Source organism: Nomascus leucogenys, chromosome 2, assembly GCF_006542625.1.
Source record: "Nomascus leucogenys isolate Asia chromosome 2, Asia_NLE_v1, whole genome shotgun sequence".
Taxonomy (NCBI): domain Eukaryota; kingdom Metazoa; phylum Chordata; class Mammalia; order Primates; family Hylobatidae; genus Nomascus; species Nomascus leucogenys.
In genome coordinates, this window is record NC_044382.1 from 27,825,579 (window position 1) to 27,845,141 (window position 19,563).

A 19,563-nucleotide genomic window follows, 5' to 3' on the forward strand; every position below is an offset into this window, starting at 1 on the left:
CTGAAATTTAGGGCTCCAAGAGGAATTGCATGGTAGTATTTGTGTAGGAAGTACAGCCAGGGGCTAAGAAAAACCAGGTCCTGGCTCTTACCTATGGCTCGAGATAATGGTGAAGTTACAACCTGAGGATCATGAGGCCTTTGACAGGCTGCTTGGTAAGTGCCTCCAGATCTCTCCCTCAAATCCTATTTCTCTTAAACAGGAAGACCCTTTCAAAACTAGCTTCCCCAAAGCAGTGCCTGCTTACTGATGACATGTCAAGAACATTTAGAAAATGATAAAAGGTTAGGCTATATAGCACTATACTTGGAAATGAAATTATCAGTTCAGGTGTAGCTTCTGCAGTTATGAGGTTTCTGGATCTTATTTCTTGCATTGCAAAATGGGAACCATAAAACTAACCCCATACCCTGTTGTGAATATTAAATATGAATGAGAATGTCTTTGTAAATTCCAAACTGATGCATTTATTATGAATTGTAATTGTTCATTTAAAATTCTTAGTTATACATATGTTAAAAAATTATAACCTCATATGTTTACATCTATGAGGAGCCTGAAATTGGGATTTACTGTCCCTTGCATGAGAATGCTTTGTTTCTCCTCTTCCAATCACCCTAACCCTTAATCCCAACGTTAGAATTTCTTCTAGGAAGCCATGGCTGGAGAGATGCAACCTCCTCTTTTTCTGGGTTACTCTGAATTTCTTTCCCATCCTAATATAGCCACTCTTTTCACAGAGAATTGTGTCCCTGAAATCTTTTTGGACTAGACACACAATCAAGGATATCTGATGTGATAACATTCTTCTCCTCCAAATATTTTTATCCAAACCAGTATCCTGGGGTAGGATGGGGAGAGAAGTAACAATGACATGGTGCCCTTTTGAACATGTGGCTAACCTTTTCACAAACTCATCTTATCTCTCCTTAATGTCCAACATGTCCCTTGAATGTCCAATTTGTCTGTTCCAGTGTTATGGGCGGAATAGTGTCACCTCAAATTTATATGTTAAAATTCTGACACGAATATCTCATAATGTGACTGCATTTGGAGACTGAGTGTTTCAAAAGGTAATTAAGGTTGAATGAGGTCATTAAGATGGGCCCTAATCAAACATGCCCTGTGTCCTTATAAGAAGAGGAGATGAGGACAAATATGCTCAGAAGAAAAACCATGTGAAGACATAGAAGATGGCCATCTACAAGACAAGGAGAAAAAAATCGACCTCGCCAGTAACTTGATCTTGGATATCTATCCTCCAGAACTGTGTTTAAGCTGCTAAGTCTGTGGTACTTTGTTGTGGAAGCCCTAGCAAACTAATACATCCAGTGTGACTGGGCAGCCCATTGCCCTTGCCTCTGGTGATATGGGCTCTTGACTTGGATATTACTTACTGGATGTTGTTGCCTACATTTCCAGGTCCCCTCCACTCTTAGCCCTATGGGACTCCTCTTTGCAGCAGTCTATTAAAGTTCTACAATCTCAGACATTGAGTATAGACCTCCTTTCAATGAGCCAAAACTTACCATTTTCAGAGAAACATTGGCTTTCCTTCCCTTCGTACCTCTGATTTAGAACCGATTCTGATCCAGTCTCCTGGAACCCAGCACTGTGTTTCTCTTTTATGAGATGTAATTCTCTGCTGCCAGTCTCCCATTCTCTTATTTCAATTTTCTTCCTTTTCTAGGATGTGACCACTCTTTTTTGTTTTCTCCTTCTTGTCAGTATCTCCTGTCTATTGCAATAGCTTAGTCAAGCTGGTCTCTCCCACAGATGACTGCATTTATTCCTAGATCTGTGAATATTTCACCTTACTCATTCATCAGTGTTCTGTACCCTGGGGACTGCAGAAATGGAAAGAAGTGGGGCTATTACTTTTTGTCTTGTTTTTAGTATACTCATAAGTTTATTATTATGTTCATTGTTAAGAAAGGTTTACTAATAGATGTTCAATGTGTATTGAGATTATAGGACTGGTTTTCCTTTCTCTTTATACTAATTTGTGTATTAATTTAGAAACCTAAGAGTGCTTAAAAAAGAAATCAACAGAAACGTCAAACTCACCTAGAAGAAATAATCAAGACCACAGTTTCCCAAGGAAATAGTCTTGAAACATTAATCGCCTCCATTTCCTTGTCTCCACTTTCCATCTGATTGTCAAATCAAATCTTATTCCTCTTCTCAATATACTTACAATGCCTTATTTCATTCACTTATTACATCATACCAACTTATTGCAAAACACTTTCCTTGGGTTAGCCTTTCTTTCTGTCATCTCACCTCTATTCAGTGGAATTCATGCACGTTGCCAGAATGATCCTTCAAAATCAGAGATCTGGCGATTTCACAACCCAATTAAAAAATCTCATTGGCTTCCTATTATCTTCTTAGTCAAGTCCATAGTTCCTGTCTTGTATTCAGTCTTATCTGTAATCTGCATCCAACCTTTTAACCATCCTGAGATTTCATTCCTTTCTTTCAAAGGACTCACCCTACCCCTACCAAATAATCTGCACCCTCTCCCCTCTACATTTATCTTATATTTGCTTAATATCTTTCAGACATATCCACCTGATCAAATATTATGCATTCTTTGGTGCCACCTCAAACACCCCCTACTTCATGATGCCTTCTCCCATCTTGGTAATTAGATATGATCTGACTTTCTATGTCCCAGCAGTTGTTTATTTGAAATCTAATTATAATATGCTATTTTGGATTATACTTATTCTTTATCTGATCTCTCTCTTTTCCCCAATCCTAATAAATAAAACAGCATTAGAAGGCAGGTCATTTTATATCAATGTATTCTGTAGAGCACTCATTATAATGTTTTGTATTTTGCAAGTGTTTGTGTGACATTGAGTCCAGGTGACAGTTTAGTATGGCATATAGCAACTAGATAAAGTTTTTCTCTAGTAATTCCATGAAAGAAAAGCTTATTAAATGTCTTCTATATGCCAGATATATGAAGGCAGGGAAGAGGATACATATTAAAAGATTCAAGAAATGTTTGTTGAATTAATGAACCATATACATAAAGCACTATAATAGTTCTTTGTTGGGTTAAGGATAATAATTCACAAGTGAACTAGACTTAATTCCTGCCTCAAGGTACATACACCATGGTGGGGAGACAGGTGTGTACACACGCCAAATGGGAGGGAGGAGGGGAAATGATGGAGATGAAAAATTGTGATTAAATGTGTATATCTTAAGGATGGTATAATGTGCCATCAAGATTCCCAGATCAGTCTCTGTCATCAAAGTCTGAGGGAGCCCCTCTGAAGGACAGACTTCCTGACAACTGGAGTATATGTAATAAATATTTATAAGATAATAATTAGGTGCTTTAAAATATTTATCAAAAAGTATACATTATAACAGTTATAATATGTTAATTACATATCATGAGTGAGTGAGTCAGTTGTGACATCACTGCATTGTCTATTACATTCTGACCTACAGAAGTTAGTACCTTGCTGCTTGTGTTTCTGGGATATCACTGACTGCTCCTTCACTCCACAGATGATCACAGCATTAACATATGTGGCCCACTATCTCAATCCAATCCTCAAACAGTGTCATAGTTTTAAAGAAGATAATCATCCGAGAATCTATCTAGAATTTATCTACTGTCTGCATGGTAACAAGGGTTAGCTACCAGAAGAACAGTCTCCTGTTGTTGGAGATAAAGAGATTCAGATTAGATCTCACTAGGCCCAAAAGCAACCAAGGTTTTAACTTTTAACCACCCTACAATTACACCCTAGGACTGAACATTGCAGAGAAAGGAAAACAACTCTTCACTAAGATTCAACTTGGAACACAGAAGCCAAAAGAAACCCATACATTTAAGCTTGAGTTGATACCTTGGGTTTCTGCCAGATTTAGAGCAGAAATTCTGAGGTTGGAAAAGATTAACTTCTTACTTGACCTTAAACCTAGGTTTTCCTACAGGACACATCATTTCTTGTGGCTTCCTCTCAAGATGGACACTGGTATTGTGTCTGTCTTCCATGTACCAGAAAGAAGGGGAGAGAAAAATCTGCATTCTCCTCTCTTCCATCAACTCTTCCCAAGATAGTCATCTTCCAGCCTCGTGAAAAAAAACTTCCTGCACCAGCTCATGCAACCTAACTCTATATCTTAGGTTTCACTTGGTCAGCCAACTACCAACCTTCCAATGATGTCATCACATTACTGGGCAAGTTCGTCAACTAGCCCAGTAGGCCCAACATCACCCAAGGAAAACCAAATGCCAATGTTGGAAAGAAGGATGGTTTGGCACTTAAAGGCTTAGCTCTTGAGTCAGACAGATCTGTCTTCAAATCTGGTTGCTCTAATTCCTATCTTCATGATTTTGGGTAAATTATGCCATGTATCTGAGTCTCTATTTCTTCATTGTAAAAGGATGTAATATTCTATGGACATTAAGCCAAAATTAATAATGAATGTTCATCTCTTTCCACGGTACCTTGCAGCAGTGTCAGCACTCAATAATGTTAGATATAATTAATGCTACTAGCATGACTAATATCAATGTTGAAAGCTTTTCTGAAACCGTATCATTCTTCTCAATATCAATGATCTTTGTCTCAACTCACCTGCAGCAGCCCACTCTCAGGCCAGCCCTTTAAGGTATCAATTCTTCCTTATCCAGCAGATGGCCTAATTTTTCTTCATGAAGCAGATACAGGTGTCCAGGCATGAAATTCATCAACTTCCTGACTTCTAACATACAAAATTATCTGCGGGCAAATCTCATCATTTTATTTTGCTCTCCAGTCCCAAAATTATCCAGAGGTAATCATTATATTTTATCCCATATTGTTATGGACCTTGTTTTATATACAAATCTATTTTTTCTCCTATATCATCAGCCTCGAATAGAACATTTCCATTGAACTTGCAAGAATTTCAACGCTGTTATTCGTTAAAACAAGCACCTTTTTGAGCTCCCTTCTTTTAGATATTTCCTTTTTACTCTCCTTCAGAAGCAAGCTTCTTTAAACAGTGGTCTAAAATTTCTTTCTGCAGCTTTACTTCATATTCACTAGTCATCCCATTTTATTATATTCCTGTGCTCTGTTCTGTGCCAGTTTCACAGATGTCTCTCTTTCTAAAGCACATATGAAATTCTGTTTTCTAAATTTGATAGACACAAACCCTAAATTAGTGCAACCCTAAGAAGAATCTCAGTGTGGCCACTTCTTCATTTTATTATCATTCCATTCCATGTCTCTACTGTTTTGTTTTTCTTTTCCTGCTATTTCTTCTCAACTCCCCCGTAAATTCTTCTTTCTTTCTTCATTTGCCCCTGAAAGGTTAGCATTTTCTAAGGTCTTGTTTTTAGCCTTCTTCTCCTCCCTGCCAATGGGCAGCAGTAGTGCCAGATGGAAAGTGAGGCTGGTGTGTTCATTCCTTACATCCCTCTTTGCAAGATCTAATTTCCCAGGTCCCTCCTGGTCCACGGCTGTCATTGCTCTCCAATGTTGCTAGCCCCAGGATGCTTCTTGTATCTCTTAGTTTAGCAGGGCCAGTCAACTTTAGATAAATTATACTGCAGTTAAAAACCTTCCTATAATCTCAGTGACAGTCAATAGACTTAATTTATTACCTCTTTTACATACCTAGAGTAGGTCAGCTCAAAAATTTAGGCTGATGAATATCTAAGAACTTGCTTGGGGAGAGAATAAAAGACAAGGTGGCAGATCAGATGGCAATTCTTAAATCTTCTTAAAAGCAGCACATATCACTTCCCCCACAATCCATTGGCTGAAATAAGTCATATGGTCAGGTCTGAAATGTATGATGTAAACAGTCTAATTGTCTCTCAGTGAGGAGGCTGGTGTGACAGGCAGACTCTAAAATAGTTCCCAATTATTCCCTCCTTTGATATTCACCCCTTGTACAATCTCCTTGAATGTGGACAGGAACTGTGGCCTGCTTCTAACCAACAGACTACAGCAAAGGTGATGGGGTGTCACTCTGTGACTATATTACATAAGATTATATCCTGTGTCTTACTATGACTTCCTCTTCCTTGCTAATTTTGATGACATATTCTGTTATGCTGAGCTACACTATGGAAAATAAGTGCCACATGGCAAGGAACTGAGGGTGGCTCCAACTCACAGCCAACAAGGAAAAAACTCTTGAAAAAATGAATTCTGCCAATAACGTCAGTGAGCTTGGAAGCAGATCCTTTTCCACTTGAACATTCAGATGAGACCACATCACTGGCTGGGAACTTCATCATAGCCCATGAGAGACATTGAATCAAAAGACTCAGCCCAATTGTACCTGGGCTTCTCATCCACATAATCTGTAAGATAATAACCATTTATTTTATTAAGTCTCTAGTTTGTGGTAGTTTTATGCAGCAATAGTTAATAACCCATATTTGAGGGTTCTGGTAGGAAAGAATATGAAGTATTTTTTTAAAATAATTCAATCTGCACAGTCCACTTTTCTGGATATTTGCAAATATTCATTTCTTTCCTTTAGCATGCAAAACATCCTCACCCCCTCCTTAAGGGATGCACCCAAAATTTCCACCATCTTGGCCTAAGACTCAAAGTCCAGAATGTCATCATTATTTGTACATAAGTTTCAGATGGACCATTACTTAATCTAGAGACCTGCAACTAAAAATCACAAGTTATCCACCTCCACTCCCAACATCCAATGAACAGAGACAGAATAACAAGAACAAACATGCCTATTTGGAAAGAGAAAAAAAATGAAAGCTGGTGGTAATCTCTTACATTGATGATACTAATGAACAACTCCTTCTGGTGTTCCCCTCATTTAGTCCCCTCCTCTTGAATCTGACCCTGCCCTGTGACTTGTTTGAATGTAGAATGCTGTGAAGTAATTTTGTGCTACTTCCTGTCCTAAGCCTTAAAAAGACCTGATAGCTTCTAATTTTGCACTCCTAGGAACCAGCCCCCAAAGAAGAGGTATGATTGTCCTGAAACTATGATACTTTGAAGGAACTCTGAGAGAGCCACTTGGAGAGGCTACATGAGGGAGAACAAAAGGGCTCTAAACAACGGCCCCACGTAAAATCCCAGCCTATAGCAAGGACCAACTGCCACCATTGTAGACATTCCAAATCAGTTGAACCTCTAGTGAGCCATCTTGGACATTTCAAACCACTTGAGCCTTCAGATGACTGAGGTTGTAGCTCCCACCACATAGAGAACTACCTAGGTGAGGCCAACTAAATCACAGATTCACGAACAGCAATAAATACTTGTTACTGATTGAAGCCATTCAGTTACGGGTGTCTGATACCATCCACTGAGCAATCTTAAAATCTTGACAGATATTAGATTGCACATGATAAGACAAAATTTAAAGTATACAATACCATCATGTAATATACTCCGAAAAAAATCTGTTTCCTAGATCTCACAATTAGTTCACAGGAGATGCAAAGGGAGAACTAAGTTAACATAAAAAGTCCAATAAGCAAGGCAGGTAGCACAGACCCCGAGCAATCAGCCTAGTAGCTGTGTCTGTATGATACAGAGGCACTAAGGTGGGAGGTCCCAAGGCAGCAGCAGAAGCAATAGTGGTGGCAACAGTGGCCACAGTCACAGCCTGGGGAGCAGCACAGGGATCTGGGTGGAAGGCTGGCCAGTCTGTCCATCTTGGACCTTGTTCCTGTGGTGCCTGCATAATTATTAACTCTTTGGCATGAGCTCCAGGACAGGGACTGTGGTTGCTCAGGAAGTAAAGTTTCTTAGTAAACTATTACAAAATAACAGCATACACATGGGCATTGCAATCAAGTATATTGGAGTTATTAGGATTTAGGATTCCCCCAAAAGTTCAGAATGTCCAGTTTTGAACACTGTTGCATCAGTGCCAAGAAAATACCCACAGGTTTAGAAAGAGAAGTTAAAATCAAAGAGTATCCAATTTAACAGACTATTTTCATATGAGGCTTTTGATAAACCACTTATTCATAAAACAATCTGAGCATTAATTTTCCTTGTAATGGAGGATCCAGTAATGAAATGCATAAACAGGTATTTTACATTGTATCATAAAGGCACTTTGTGTTTCTTTATAAGGTACAAAAATGTTATAGGAAACATTAAATTGCCACTGTATAAATTTACGTTTAAATTGTGACATTGCATCACAATTTCCTCCTGTTAGTATTCCAAAATATGTAATACATTTTAGGGAGTAGTGCATTATTTAGCTATATAGGGCAATTAAATCTATAAAGCTTCTCCCAGTGGGAGGTGCCAGGTCCAAGCTAGCCTCCCCCGGGTGACTGTCAAGATGACCTCACCCATTTCTTAGTTGTCACCCTGGACAATCAAGTCAGTAGTTGAAAATGGATGGATCCACAGCAGGTGTATGTATATGGAGGAGGAAGACAGGTTAAGAAACTGCAGCAGGCCCAGTGCAGTGGCTCACACCTGTAATCCTAGCACTTTGGGAGGCCGAGGCAGGTAGATTGCTTGCGCCCAGGAGTTTGAGACCAGTCTGGGAAACATGGCAATACCCTGTCTCTGAAAAATAAAAATAAAAAAACTGCAGCAGTATTTTAAAGGTTGGTGCATGGAAGTCATGGAAGGAACACTACCCCAATTGGTAGATGTTGAAAAAAAATATTACCAACATCACAGTTAACATAGAGGATATACAAATATAAATAGAATTTTTAAAAATCACCCTTAGAGAGAGTAGAATTTTGATACATTTTGTTTTATAATTTTTATTATTTATTTATTTTTGAGACAAAGTCTTGCTCTGTCGCCCAGGCTGGAGTGCAGTGGTGCGATCTCAGCTCACTGCAGCCTCTGCCTCCCGGGTTCAAGTGATTCTCCTGCCCCAGCCTCCTGAATAGCTGGGACTACAGGCACATGCCACCATACCTGGCTAATTTTTGTACTTTTAGTAGAGACGGAGTTTCACCATGTTGGCCAGGATGGTCTTGATCTTCTGACCTCGTGATCCACCTGCCTTGGCCTCCCAAAGTGGGGGGTTACAGTCATGAGCCACCACGCCTGGCCTTGATACATTTTATTTTTTAAATCACAGACTTAACTTATAAAATTTGGACATATATATATATTTAAAAGTATGTGTATATATATATATATACACATACTTTTAAAATACTATTTTCTGAAATATTCCCCCATGATAGTCAATGCTGTTAGAGATTTATAATTTATTGTTATAATTTTAAAATCTCTTGGGTTTTGAAGTTAAAACATGTTTTAACTTTTAAAAATTGAGTGTCTCCTAATTAACATCTGGAGAAACTGTTCTTTAAGAGAATGTTTCAGAAAGTCTAAATTAATTGATATCAAATTTTCCCCTTTTACAAAACATTGTTTCTGTGTTTTGCCTTCTCCCTAATAGTCTTATTTCACATTTGGCTAGTTTATTTTTCTTTTGCTGCAGTGAACATACGACTGTTTTATATTTCACTGTTGCTCATTTTATCTGCTCCACTCTGGTAACCAGGTTACTCAGGTCAATAGAACCTGAACAAAGAACCCCTATGTCATTCCTAAGTGAACTCAAACTAAAGGTAGCGAAAAGATGAAGATTAAAGAATCTACCATGTTGGAAAATCAGACCTAGTACGCTGACCTCAAGGCTACCTTACCATTCCTCCCTGCCACTTTTTTGATAAGTTTACATTCTTCCTGATCTGATCACTTCCCATATGCCTACCAAGTATCTAAGTCAGCAAGAGAAACCGTTTCAGTCACTTCTCTGGTGGCCAACAGAAAAATTAACCATTTCAATGATTTTAATAAAATTCAACTACTTACTAAGTCATCACATAATTATAACGAATAAAACAAACTCTTCCTTAAGGATAAAGAAAAAAATGAGAAAATTTCACGGTGCTTCTATTCATTTTTAAGCTGCCAATTATTACATTTTTAATTAGAAAATAAATCTAAGTTTGAGAAAAGTTACTGTGCATGTTGAATTTCATTTACCTTATCAACAAAGATATACTAGGAGCTACGCCAAGTAGGAGAATTTTGAAAACTATAACTCAAAGCAACGCTGGCTAGGAGCCAGGCTATGAGCCTTGGTCCTACTTGTGTTCATAGTACTGAGTGATATCAGCAAAATGGTAAACTAAGAACCTCCAAACCTTTGTTCATTCATAGCAAAAATACTATGGATGGTTTAAATAACTTTATAGAAACTCTGAAAAACAGTCAGAAAAAAGAGCAACCAAGTAAATTCCCATCAAGAAAAAGTCATATTCAAAATTATTGTATTTCTACTCATTTAAAACATCATGGGTCTTTGAGAAAGACAAGAAAGGGGCAGATAATTTATTTGAAAAAGTAATAGCCAAAAGCTTCTCAAGTTTGAGGAAAGACATACAAAGAAGCTCTATGAACCACAAGATAAAGCCAAAAAGACCCATACTGAGACAAATTGTAATCAAACTGTTAAAAGACAAATAGAATCTTAAAAGCAGCAAGAGAAAAGAGACTCATCATATACAAGCTATCCTCAATAAGATTATCAGTAAGTTTCTCAGCAGAAAGGTTGCAGGGCAGAAAGCACAGAGATGATATATTTAAGGTGCTAAAAGAAAAAGAAAAATACTTGTCAACTGAGAATTCTGTATTTGGCAAAACTGTCCTATTAAAATCAGGCAAAAATAAATGCACCCCCAGGTAAACAAGCTAAGAGGCTACATTACTACTAGCCCTGCACTACAATCAGTGTTAAGGCAGCCCTTCAAAGTTGAAATAAAATGACAACAGTAACTTGAACACATAGGAAAATATAAAGATCTCTGGTAAAGGCAAATACATGGACATTATAAAAACTAATCTTTTTATATAATTTTGGCTTGTAACTATATTTTATTTTTTAAAGAATTTAAAAGGCAAATTCATAAAAATAATTATAAATCCATGTTAATAGGTACACAGCATATATAAAGATTGATTTTTCACATAAATAACAAAGCAGGAAGGGAAAGCTGTAAAAGAGCAAAGTGTTGTGTGCAATTGAAGTTAAGTTGGTATTAATTCAAAATCGATTGTTACAACTTTGTACTGTTATACATAATCCCCATGATAACCACAAAGAAAAAATTTACAAAATGTACACAAAAGGAAATGAAAAGGAAATCAAAATGTGTCACTATAAAAAATGAACTAAAAACAAAGGAAAGTAGTAATTGAGGAAATGAGAGACAAAAAAGCTGTAAGACAAAGAGAAAACATCAAAATGGCAGAAGTTCCACTTTACCAGTAACTGCTTTAAATGTAAATGGATGATTCTCTCCAATCAAAAAGCAGATGTTGGTAGAATGGGGATGGGGAGATGTGATACAATTATATGTTGTCTTTATAGATACTTTACAGATTCACCACAGATCTCAGGATACCATAGTTTGAAAGTGAAAGTGGAAGGGTGGAAAGAGATATTCCATGCAAATAGTAACTGAAAGAGAGCAGGGGTGGCTATACTAATATCAGACAAAATAGACTCTAGGTTAAATTTAAATTAAAAACTGTTACAAGAGACAAAGCAAGACACTATATGTAAGTAAAAGAATCCGTTCTACTAAGATATAATTATAAACATATGTACCAAACATCATATCTCCAAAATATATTAAGCAAGCATTGATAAAATTGGAGAGAACAAATAGCTCTACAGTAATAGTAGGAAGTATCAATATCCCTCTCTCAATACTGGATAGAACCACCAGTCTTGAACAATACTGCAGACCAATTGGACCTAGCAGACACATACAGAACACTTCACCCAACAAGATTCCATTAGAATATATGGTTTTTTCTTAAGTGAATATGGAACATTCTTCAGGAGAGACTGTACATTAGGCCACAAAACAAGTGTTAATAAATTTTAGAAGACTGAAATTATGCAGTGTCTTTCCCAATTACTATGGAATAAAACTAAAAATATCAGGAGAAAAACTGGAAAATTCACAAATATGTGCACATTAAACAATACACTTTTAAACAACCAACGGGTAAAATAAGAAAAATTAGAAAATACCTTAGGACAAATGAAAACACAATTTGCAAAAACTAATGGGATGCTGTAAAAGCAGTACTAACACGGAAATTTACAGCTTTAAATACTTACATTTTAAAAGGATAAAAGATTTCAGTTCAACAATACAACTTTGTTTTAAGAAACTAGAAGAAGAATAATGATCTAAACCCAAAGCTAGCAGAAAAAATAAAATAACAAAAGCTATGAGCAAAGATTACCATAATTCATTTGAGAATGCTGCCTAAAAATACAGTAAAGAAACTCAATATTATTTTCTTTTCTATTAGAAATTCAACAATATGCACTCTTGAAACACTTCTCCAGGAAATGAGATATTATTATAGACAAACTAACCCGAAATAGAAATAGTTGTTTGATTCTTCTGCTTGTTCTAGAGTTGAGAATGAAAAAGGGTACATTCTTGTGGAGATTAGTTTCCAGAACTGAAGCCTCAATGGAAACTTGGTCTTTTCCATTCTCTGCAGAATATGGCTTTTAATTATGTCCTTAGAGTTCTCTCTAGCTTATCCCATGCTCTGGGTACCAGCTTTCATCCTTATACCACACTGCATCACTGGCATCACTGCTCTTAATGAGAATGTGTGAACAATTTCCTAATTTCATGAAATAAGAAGTGGACAAACAGCTCAATTAAGAGATGAATATCTAAAATGGGTTTTGATTATAGTTTTAGTATTTTGAATAAGGTGAGCCAGATGGAAAGAATGCCCATCCCCTGTGCAACTTAGGTAGAAAAAATAATTCCGTTAATAGTTTAATCAGAACAAATGATTGCTCTAAGGAATAAAATGTAGCAGGAAAAGATAAGAATAAGGTATCTTTAAGAACTAAGGTTTTTAAAACATAAGAATATAAAATAATAATGAGAAGCTGAGTCTAAGAATTTATAGTAATATCAGAAGTACACCAAAAGCTGATTGAATGGCACAGTTCTGATTTAAAGTCATTATGCGGCCGGGCGCAGTGGCTCACGCCTGTAATCCCAGCACTTTGGGAGGCCGAGGCGGGCAGATCACGAGGTCAGGAGTTCGAGACCATCCTGGCTAACATGGTGAAACCCCATCTGTACCTAAAATACACAAAAAAATTAGCTGGGCATGGTGGTGGGCGCCTGTAGTCCCAGCTACTTGGGAGGCTGAGCCAGGAGAATGGCGTGAACCCGGGAGGCAGAGCTTGCAATGCAGTGAGCTGAGATTGCACCACTGCACTCCAGCCTGGGTGACAGAGTGAGACTCCACCTCAAAAAAACAAAAACAAAACAAAACAAAAAAAACAACAAATAAAAAATAAAGTCATTACCCTACCATGGAGCTCAAACTGTCAAAGCAGATTTATGAAAATTATACAGCTTACCTAATACCGAATTTTACTAATTGATGAAGAATATGAGCAAAAAGCAAGCAGAGAAACAACAACATCCATCTTTGAAAAGGCCCAAAAGATCAGACGTACTTCCAAAAAAATATATTTTTGCACTAGAATGTACTTTGTGTCTGAGTAGGAGATTAATGTTACTGTATGTATCATGTACATGCCATACATGTTAGCCCTAGGAGGCCATTTAAGTTTAGAACTTTTTACATTCCATTAGTTGCACAGGTAGGAAACCTACATGACTAACTTTAGTTCTCCAAGTTGTGCCCTGTACTTCACAAATTCCAGATTCATCTACAATAAGCAATGCAAAAAGCCTACTTAAAAACATTCTTAGACGAAAACTTCTTGGGTTATCTTCCTGCTTGTAAATACCACCAGAGTGTTTACAAGGAGGGAAGAGTAATGAAGCTGTTGCTAGTTCTTTCCCTTTTGTGAAGACACGGATGAAGTGCAGTGCTGGGAGTGGCAAGGGATTGAATCAAGCAAGATTCAGAAATATACAAATGATTCAATGGCCCTTTATATTCAAATCTCCAAATTTGAGTTTTATATATCATCTTCTCAAAGGAACAAAACAAAAAATTCAATCATATGCAAAAATTTTTCCTGTTAAAAAGCTGAATGTTTGCCCCATACCTGGCCTGCCATTGTGCATTAGGGGACCATGGATGATCAAAAGAATCCCTGTCCTGATGAGGTCACTGCTGATGCTCTTTTTTTTTTTTTTTTTTTGAGACGGAGTCTTGCTCTGCCCCCCAGGCTGGAGTGCAGTGGCGCGATCTCGGCTCACTGCAAGCTCCGCCTCCCGGGTTCACACCATTCTCCTGCCTCAGCCTCCCGAGTAGCTGGGACTACAGGCGCCCACCAACATGCCCGGCTAATTTTTTTGTATTTTTAGTAGAGACGGGGTTTCACCGTGTTAGCCAGGATGGTCTCGATCTCCTGACCTCGTGATCCGCCCGCCTCGGCCTCCCAAAGTGCTGGGATTACAAGCTTGAGCCACCGCGCCCGGCCTGATGCTCTTGTTTATGCTAAATTGTGAACATTTGATGCACATGGGTCCATGATTCTTTACCAGCCATACCAATCATGTCTAGGACAGATAAGGGGGAGGAAGATGGAGTGCATGCAACACCCTACCCCATTCTCTGCCATCTCTGACTCTGCACCTGCTCCATCTTCCCTTCAAGACCAATGGTAGGAGGGTGCTGCTTACGGTAATCAGATCACCAGGTTGCTGTTCCAGGGCCATATGCAGGGAGTACAACCAAAAGCACAGGCTTCCCTTTATCTCTTTGTTCCTGCCCAACTATCATGTCAATTCTTGCCCTGAAATTTGACCTATCCCTCTTTTCCAGTCCAAGTAAGATGGTTTTTCTTACCTGCATGGCTTCACTGAAACCAAAACTAACATTTCCAAACACCTGTCAGTTAAAAGTAAAGAGGAATTTTGTTTTTCAAATTTGAAAATGCTCATTAAAATAGAAAGCCAATGTGTGCCAGCTGAGTAATACTCAGATATCTCTGTACAAGAACCCTTCGTCCATCTCTGCCTCGCAGTCCTCCTGGGTCTGGGAGCTGACCTCAGGCACAGCCAGGCAGGGAACTCATGGCTCACTCTCAGTACAGGGGGTGGAAACCAGAATAACCAAGACCAGTCTGGCAACATAGCGAGACCTTGTCTCTACAAAAAAATTTAAAAATCAGCCAGGCATAATTTGTGTGCTTGTGGTCCTAGCTACTCAGGAGGCTGAGGCAGGAAGATACCATGAGTTGGAGGCTCAAGTAAGCTATTAAATAATGGCACCACTGCACTCCAGCCTGGGCAAAATAGCAAGACCCTGTCTCAAAAAAGGGGAGTACATAATAATATGTCTTCCCACTCCATATTTATCCACCCCTTACCCCTTAGAAATGATCATAATATCCTTGCAGAACTATTGTATGTATACATGAGCAAGTATGCACAAGCTATTTCTCTATTTTACAGACATGGAAGCATTTCTTAAATAATGTCTAACAACCTATTTTTTCTTTAACATGTTGGTAATTGTTCTATATCAGTACATGAAGACCTCCTTTGAAGAAATTTTTAACAATTTCTTATTATTAGGAAATAGAACTTACATACTAGTGCATAATTGTGTACTGTTTAAATTATAAGCACACATCTTTTACTGCCATACAGATTTTTTTAAATTACGTATATGAATAGCATCTCAATAAAGCAGATATTTTAAGAAAATGAAAGAAAGAAAGGAGAAGAAATAGGACCCTTCAGCAGCACAGAAAACTCTCTCGCTCCCCTCCAAAAGCTAGAGTTTAAAACCAGCCTGACTATTGGGTGTATTTTTGGTTTTTTAATGAATGCTTTTACCATCTATACAGGCATCTCTCTGAAACATTATTTACTATATATTTGGCTTACAATTGCTTTATTTGACTTGGGACTTGAGGGGTAGGTTTTCTTGCATAGTTTCTGTATCCTTATCTAGCATGTCACTTATAAAATATATGTGGTGGCCAGGTGCAGTGGCTCATGCCTGTAATCCCAGCACTTTGGGAGGCCAACGTGGGCAGATCACAAGGTCAAGAAATCGAGACCATCCTGGCCAACATGGTGAAACCCCATCTCTACTAAAAATCCAAAAATTAGCTGGGCATGGTGGTGTGCACCTGTAGTCCCAGCTACTTGGGAGGCTGAGGCAAGAGAATCACTTGAACCCGGGAGGCGGAAGTTGCGGTGAGCTGAGGTTGCACCACTGCACTCCAGCCTGGCGACAGAGCAAGACCCCACCTCAAAAAAAAAAGAAAGAAAAAGAAAAATTACATGCATATATATGGTTAGAATTTTAAAATCCAGCCTGACGATCATTTTACTTTTAACTAAAACATTTAGTCCAATGACACTGAATATAATTGATATTTTCAGTTTATATGTAACATTTCATTTTGTGCTATATTTTTTCTGATGCCTTCCTTTGGATTGAGTGTATTTTTGTTATACTATTGTTTTTCTTGTCACTTGCAAGTTATTTGCACAGTTTATATTCCTTTGTTAGTTATTTAAGATATTAGGCATTACTTATAAACCATAAGATACTAGGCATTACTTATAAACCATAGTTTAAACTTAATCAACATCTTTACTCATGCTCTGGATAAAACAAGAACTTAGAACCCTTTAACATGGTTACTATTTTTTCTGTTTTAGAGGTTTTGTTGTAGATTTCAGTGGTGTGTTTGTAAGCCCAGAAGTGTTTATTATTACTGATAAACTCCATCTTGAGATTCAAGCAACCTGCCTCTCTACTTGCCTGTTCAAACCTGGAGAGGTCTCCTCCCGACCGTTACTTGCCTTGAGGTTATACCGTGGGGTTAACATTTTGTCTTGGTGGTCTCCCTACACCCTGTCCACACCTTTGAAAACATCCTCATTATTAAAGTCTTCTCAAATGACTCAGTTTGAGAGTTCTAGGACCCTGATGATATAATCTTATATCCATTTTAAGACACTGATCATTTTTAGCACCTGGTGGAGAGTTCTGTCAAGGGAAAGGACCTTTGAAGCAAGCAGCCTTGCCTGGGAATCTTGGCCCCAACACCCAAAAGATCTCAAAGAACAACACAACCCCACTCTCTACATGCCCCCTAAAATTGTAAGATACCCTTCTGCACCAGGTGTGTTTCAATGAGTCCAGTGAAATAAAGGAGAAAAGGAAGCAATAGGAGGAGACGGAAAATGTTTAATGAAGACAGGAATTAGTGTTCACATACCCGCTTCTTCTGGAGATTTTCCAGGACATTTTCTCTGATCTGCAGTAGCTGCACTTCTGGGAGGGCACCTGTGCTGAGGTCCATGTCCAGCTTGGTCCAGACAACGTAGAACTTCTTTCCCATGTCCTCAGTGGTTTTGGCAAGCATCACGTGATTCATACTGAATTGTGCAGATGCAACCATGATGAAGGCATACTGGTTGAACTGCATTTCCATCAGGTAATTCTCCAAGGTTTTGGTGGCAGACCCTGTGTCAGGCAGGTCCCACAACACCACATTTGAAAAGTGGGAAGAGAAATAGGAGGCACATCTTTGGGTAGCTTTTACCAGCCCAGTAGGAAGTGAGGCCTTACCCTCATGTCCTGTGTTTCGAAGGGCACTGATGAAGGTGGACATCCCATTGTCAGAGTCCCCTGCCATAGTGATGTTGACTGGTGTCTTGGACACTATCTTCAGAGTCTCCTTGATGGCAGAGATCACCTCTGGCAAGTTCTCATCTGCTGAGGCTTTCTCAACATTCATGGCCTCCATCTTCAATAAAATACCCCAATGCTGGCCGGGCGCCGTGGCTCATGCCTGTAATCCCAGCACTTTGGGAGGCCGAGGCGAGCGGATCACGAGGTCAGGAGATCGAGACCATTCTGGCCAACATGGTGAAACCCTGTCTCTACTAAAATACAAAAAATTAGCTGGGCGTGGTGGCGTGCGCCTCTAGTCGCAGCTAATCAGGAAGCTGAGGCAGGGGAATCGCTTGAACCCAGGAGGCAGATATTGCAGTGAGCCGAGATCACGCCATTGCACTCCAGCCTGGCAACAGAGCGAGACTCCGTCTCAAAACAAACAAACAAAACCCAATGCTTACGGTGTGGCAAAAAGAGGTAAAGGATGCAGCTAATCGAGTGTGAGGGGCACTTGGGAACTCTGTCGTATCTGTGGGCACTGGAGTAAGCTGCGGAAGTAGAAGAGCAGGTGAGTTAGGATGGACAGGGTACACATGAATCATCTGACTTTTAGCATCCCCAGCCCTCAATGAAGACTGCAGCAAAGATGATTTTGATTGAGTGTTTTTTGATTGTTTTTATTCAAGCAATGTGCACATTCCTTCAGGGAGCAAGAAAGGCAGGGTCCCTGAGGAATGCCCTGAGGCCGTTTGTGCCTCCAACAGTCAGCCTCCAAAGCAGGAATGTGGTCATGAGACGGCTTGAAAAGCTGAGAATGAACCAAGTCTCCTGAAAAGCCCAAGAGTTTTTTGTCTTTCCCTCTTACTCTATCCTAATATAGGTCTGCTCCTTCACAAGTTTCAGTACATATTTCACGACCAAGACCAGACAAGTAAAAGTGACCTATATATTTCTCTGCTGAAGATGGCGCCAGAGGACATAAAACATCCCATTCCCATTGCTTACTTGAAGCTGTGGTCGTCCCTGTTTTAACACTTACCTCATCAGGTGGGGGAAGCACACGTGTAGAGCAGTACTGAAATGCTGCAATATATAGGAAGTAAGCCACCAGCCCTTGACCCCCGAGCTTTCATTAGGATTGTCATGTTGGGCCCAACCGAAGTGAGGGAGAGAAGGAGAAAGCATACTCAAATGCTCTGCTCTTTTTCGAGGCAGTGATTAGACAATTACCATTGCATTCGTCAAACCTGGCTCTTGCAGGTTCCCCAAGAGGCCAGGTATTTGAGACTGATTAAAAGAAGGTGATGTCAATCTCTACTCCTAGCGGAATCGGTGGGATCTTGGTCTCACTGACTTCAAGAACGATTCCGCGGACCCTCGCGGTGAGTGTTACAGTTCTTAAAGGCGGCGTGTCCAGTTTGTTCCTTCTGACGTTCGGATGTGTTCGGAGTTTCTTCCTTCTGGTGGGTTCGTGATCTCACTGGCTCAGGAGTGAAGCTGCAGACCTTCGCGGTGGGTGTTAACAGCTCTTAACGGGGCCTGTCTGGAGTTCTCCGTTCCTCGCGGTGGTTTCGTGGTCTCACTGGCTTCAGGAGTGAAGCTGCAGACCTTCGTGGTGAGTGTTACAGCTCAGAAAGGCAGTGTGGACCCCAAAACTGATCAGCAACAAGATTCATTGCAAACAGCAAACAAACAAAGCTCCCACAGTGGGAGCCACTGCTAGCTCCGGCAGCCTGCTTTTATTCTCTTATCTGGCCCCACCCACATCCTGCTGATTGGTCCATTTTACAGAGAGCCGATTGGTCTGTTTTACAGAGAGCTGATTGGTCCGTTTTGACAGGATGCTGATTGGTGTGTTTACAATCCCTGAGCTAGACACAAAAGTTCTCCACGTCCCCACTAGATTAGCTAGATACAGAGTGTAGATTGGCGCATT

General features: G+C 39.3%; 1 protein-coding gene across 2 annotated transcripts in view; it reads right to left on the reverse strand.

Moving 5' to 3' along the window:
* The window catches only part of IRGM (immunity related GTPase M), a 76,045-nt gene extending 56,711 nt beyond the window's left edge, over window positions 1-19,334 (reverse strand). The window contains 2 exon segments of one of the 2 annotated variants that reach the window (NM_001289893.1): window positions 17,212-18,175; window positions 18,667-19,334. In NM_001289893.1, the coding sequence (NP_001276822.1) occupies window positions 17,212-17,757 (546 nt within the window). In that variant the 5' untranslated portion in view covers window positions 17,758-18,175; window positions 18,667-19,334. 2 annotated transcript variants of the gene reach the window in all.
* Between the last annotated feature and the right edge of the window lie 229 nt (window positions 19,335-19,563).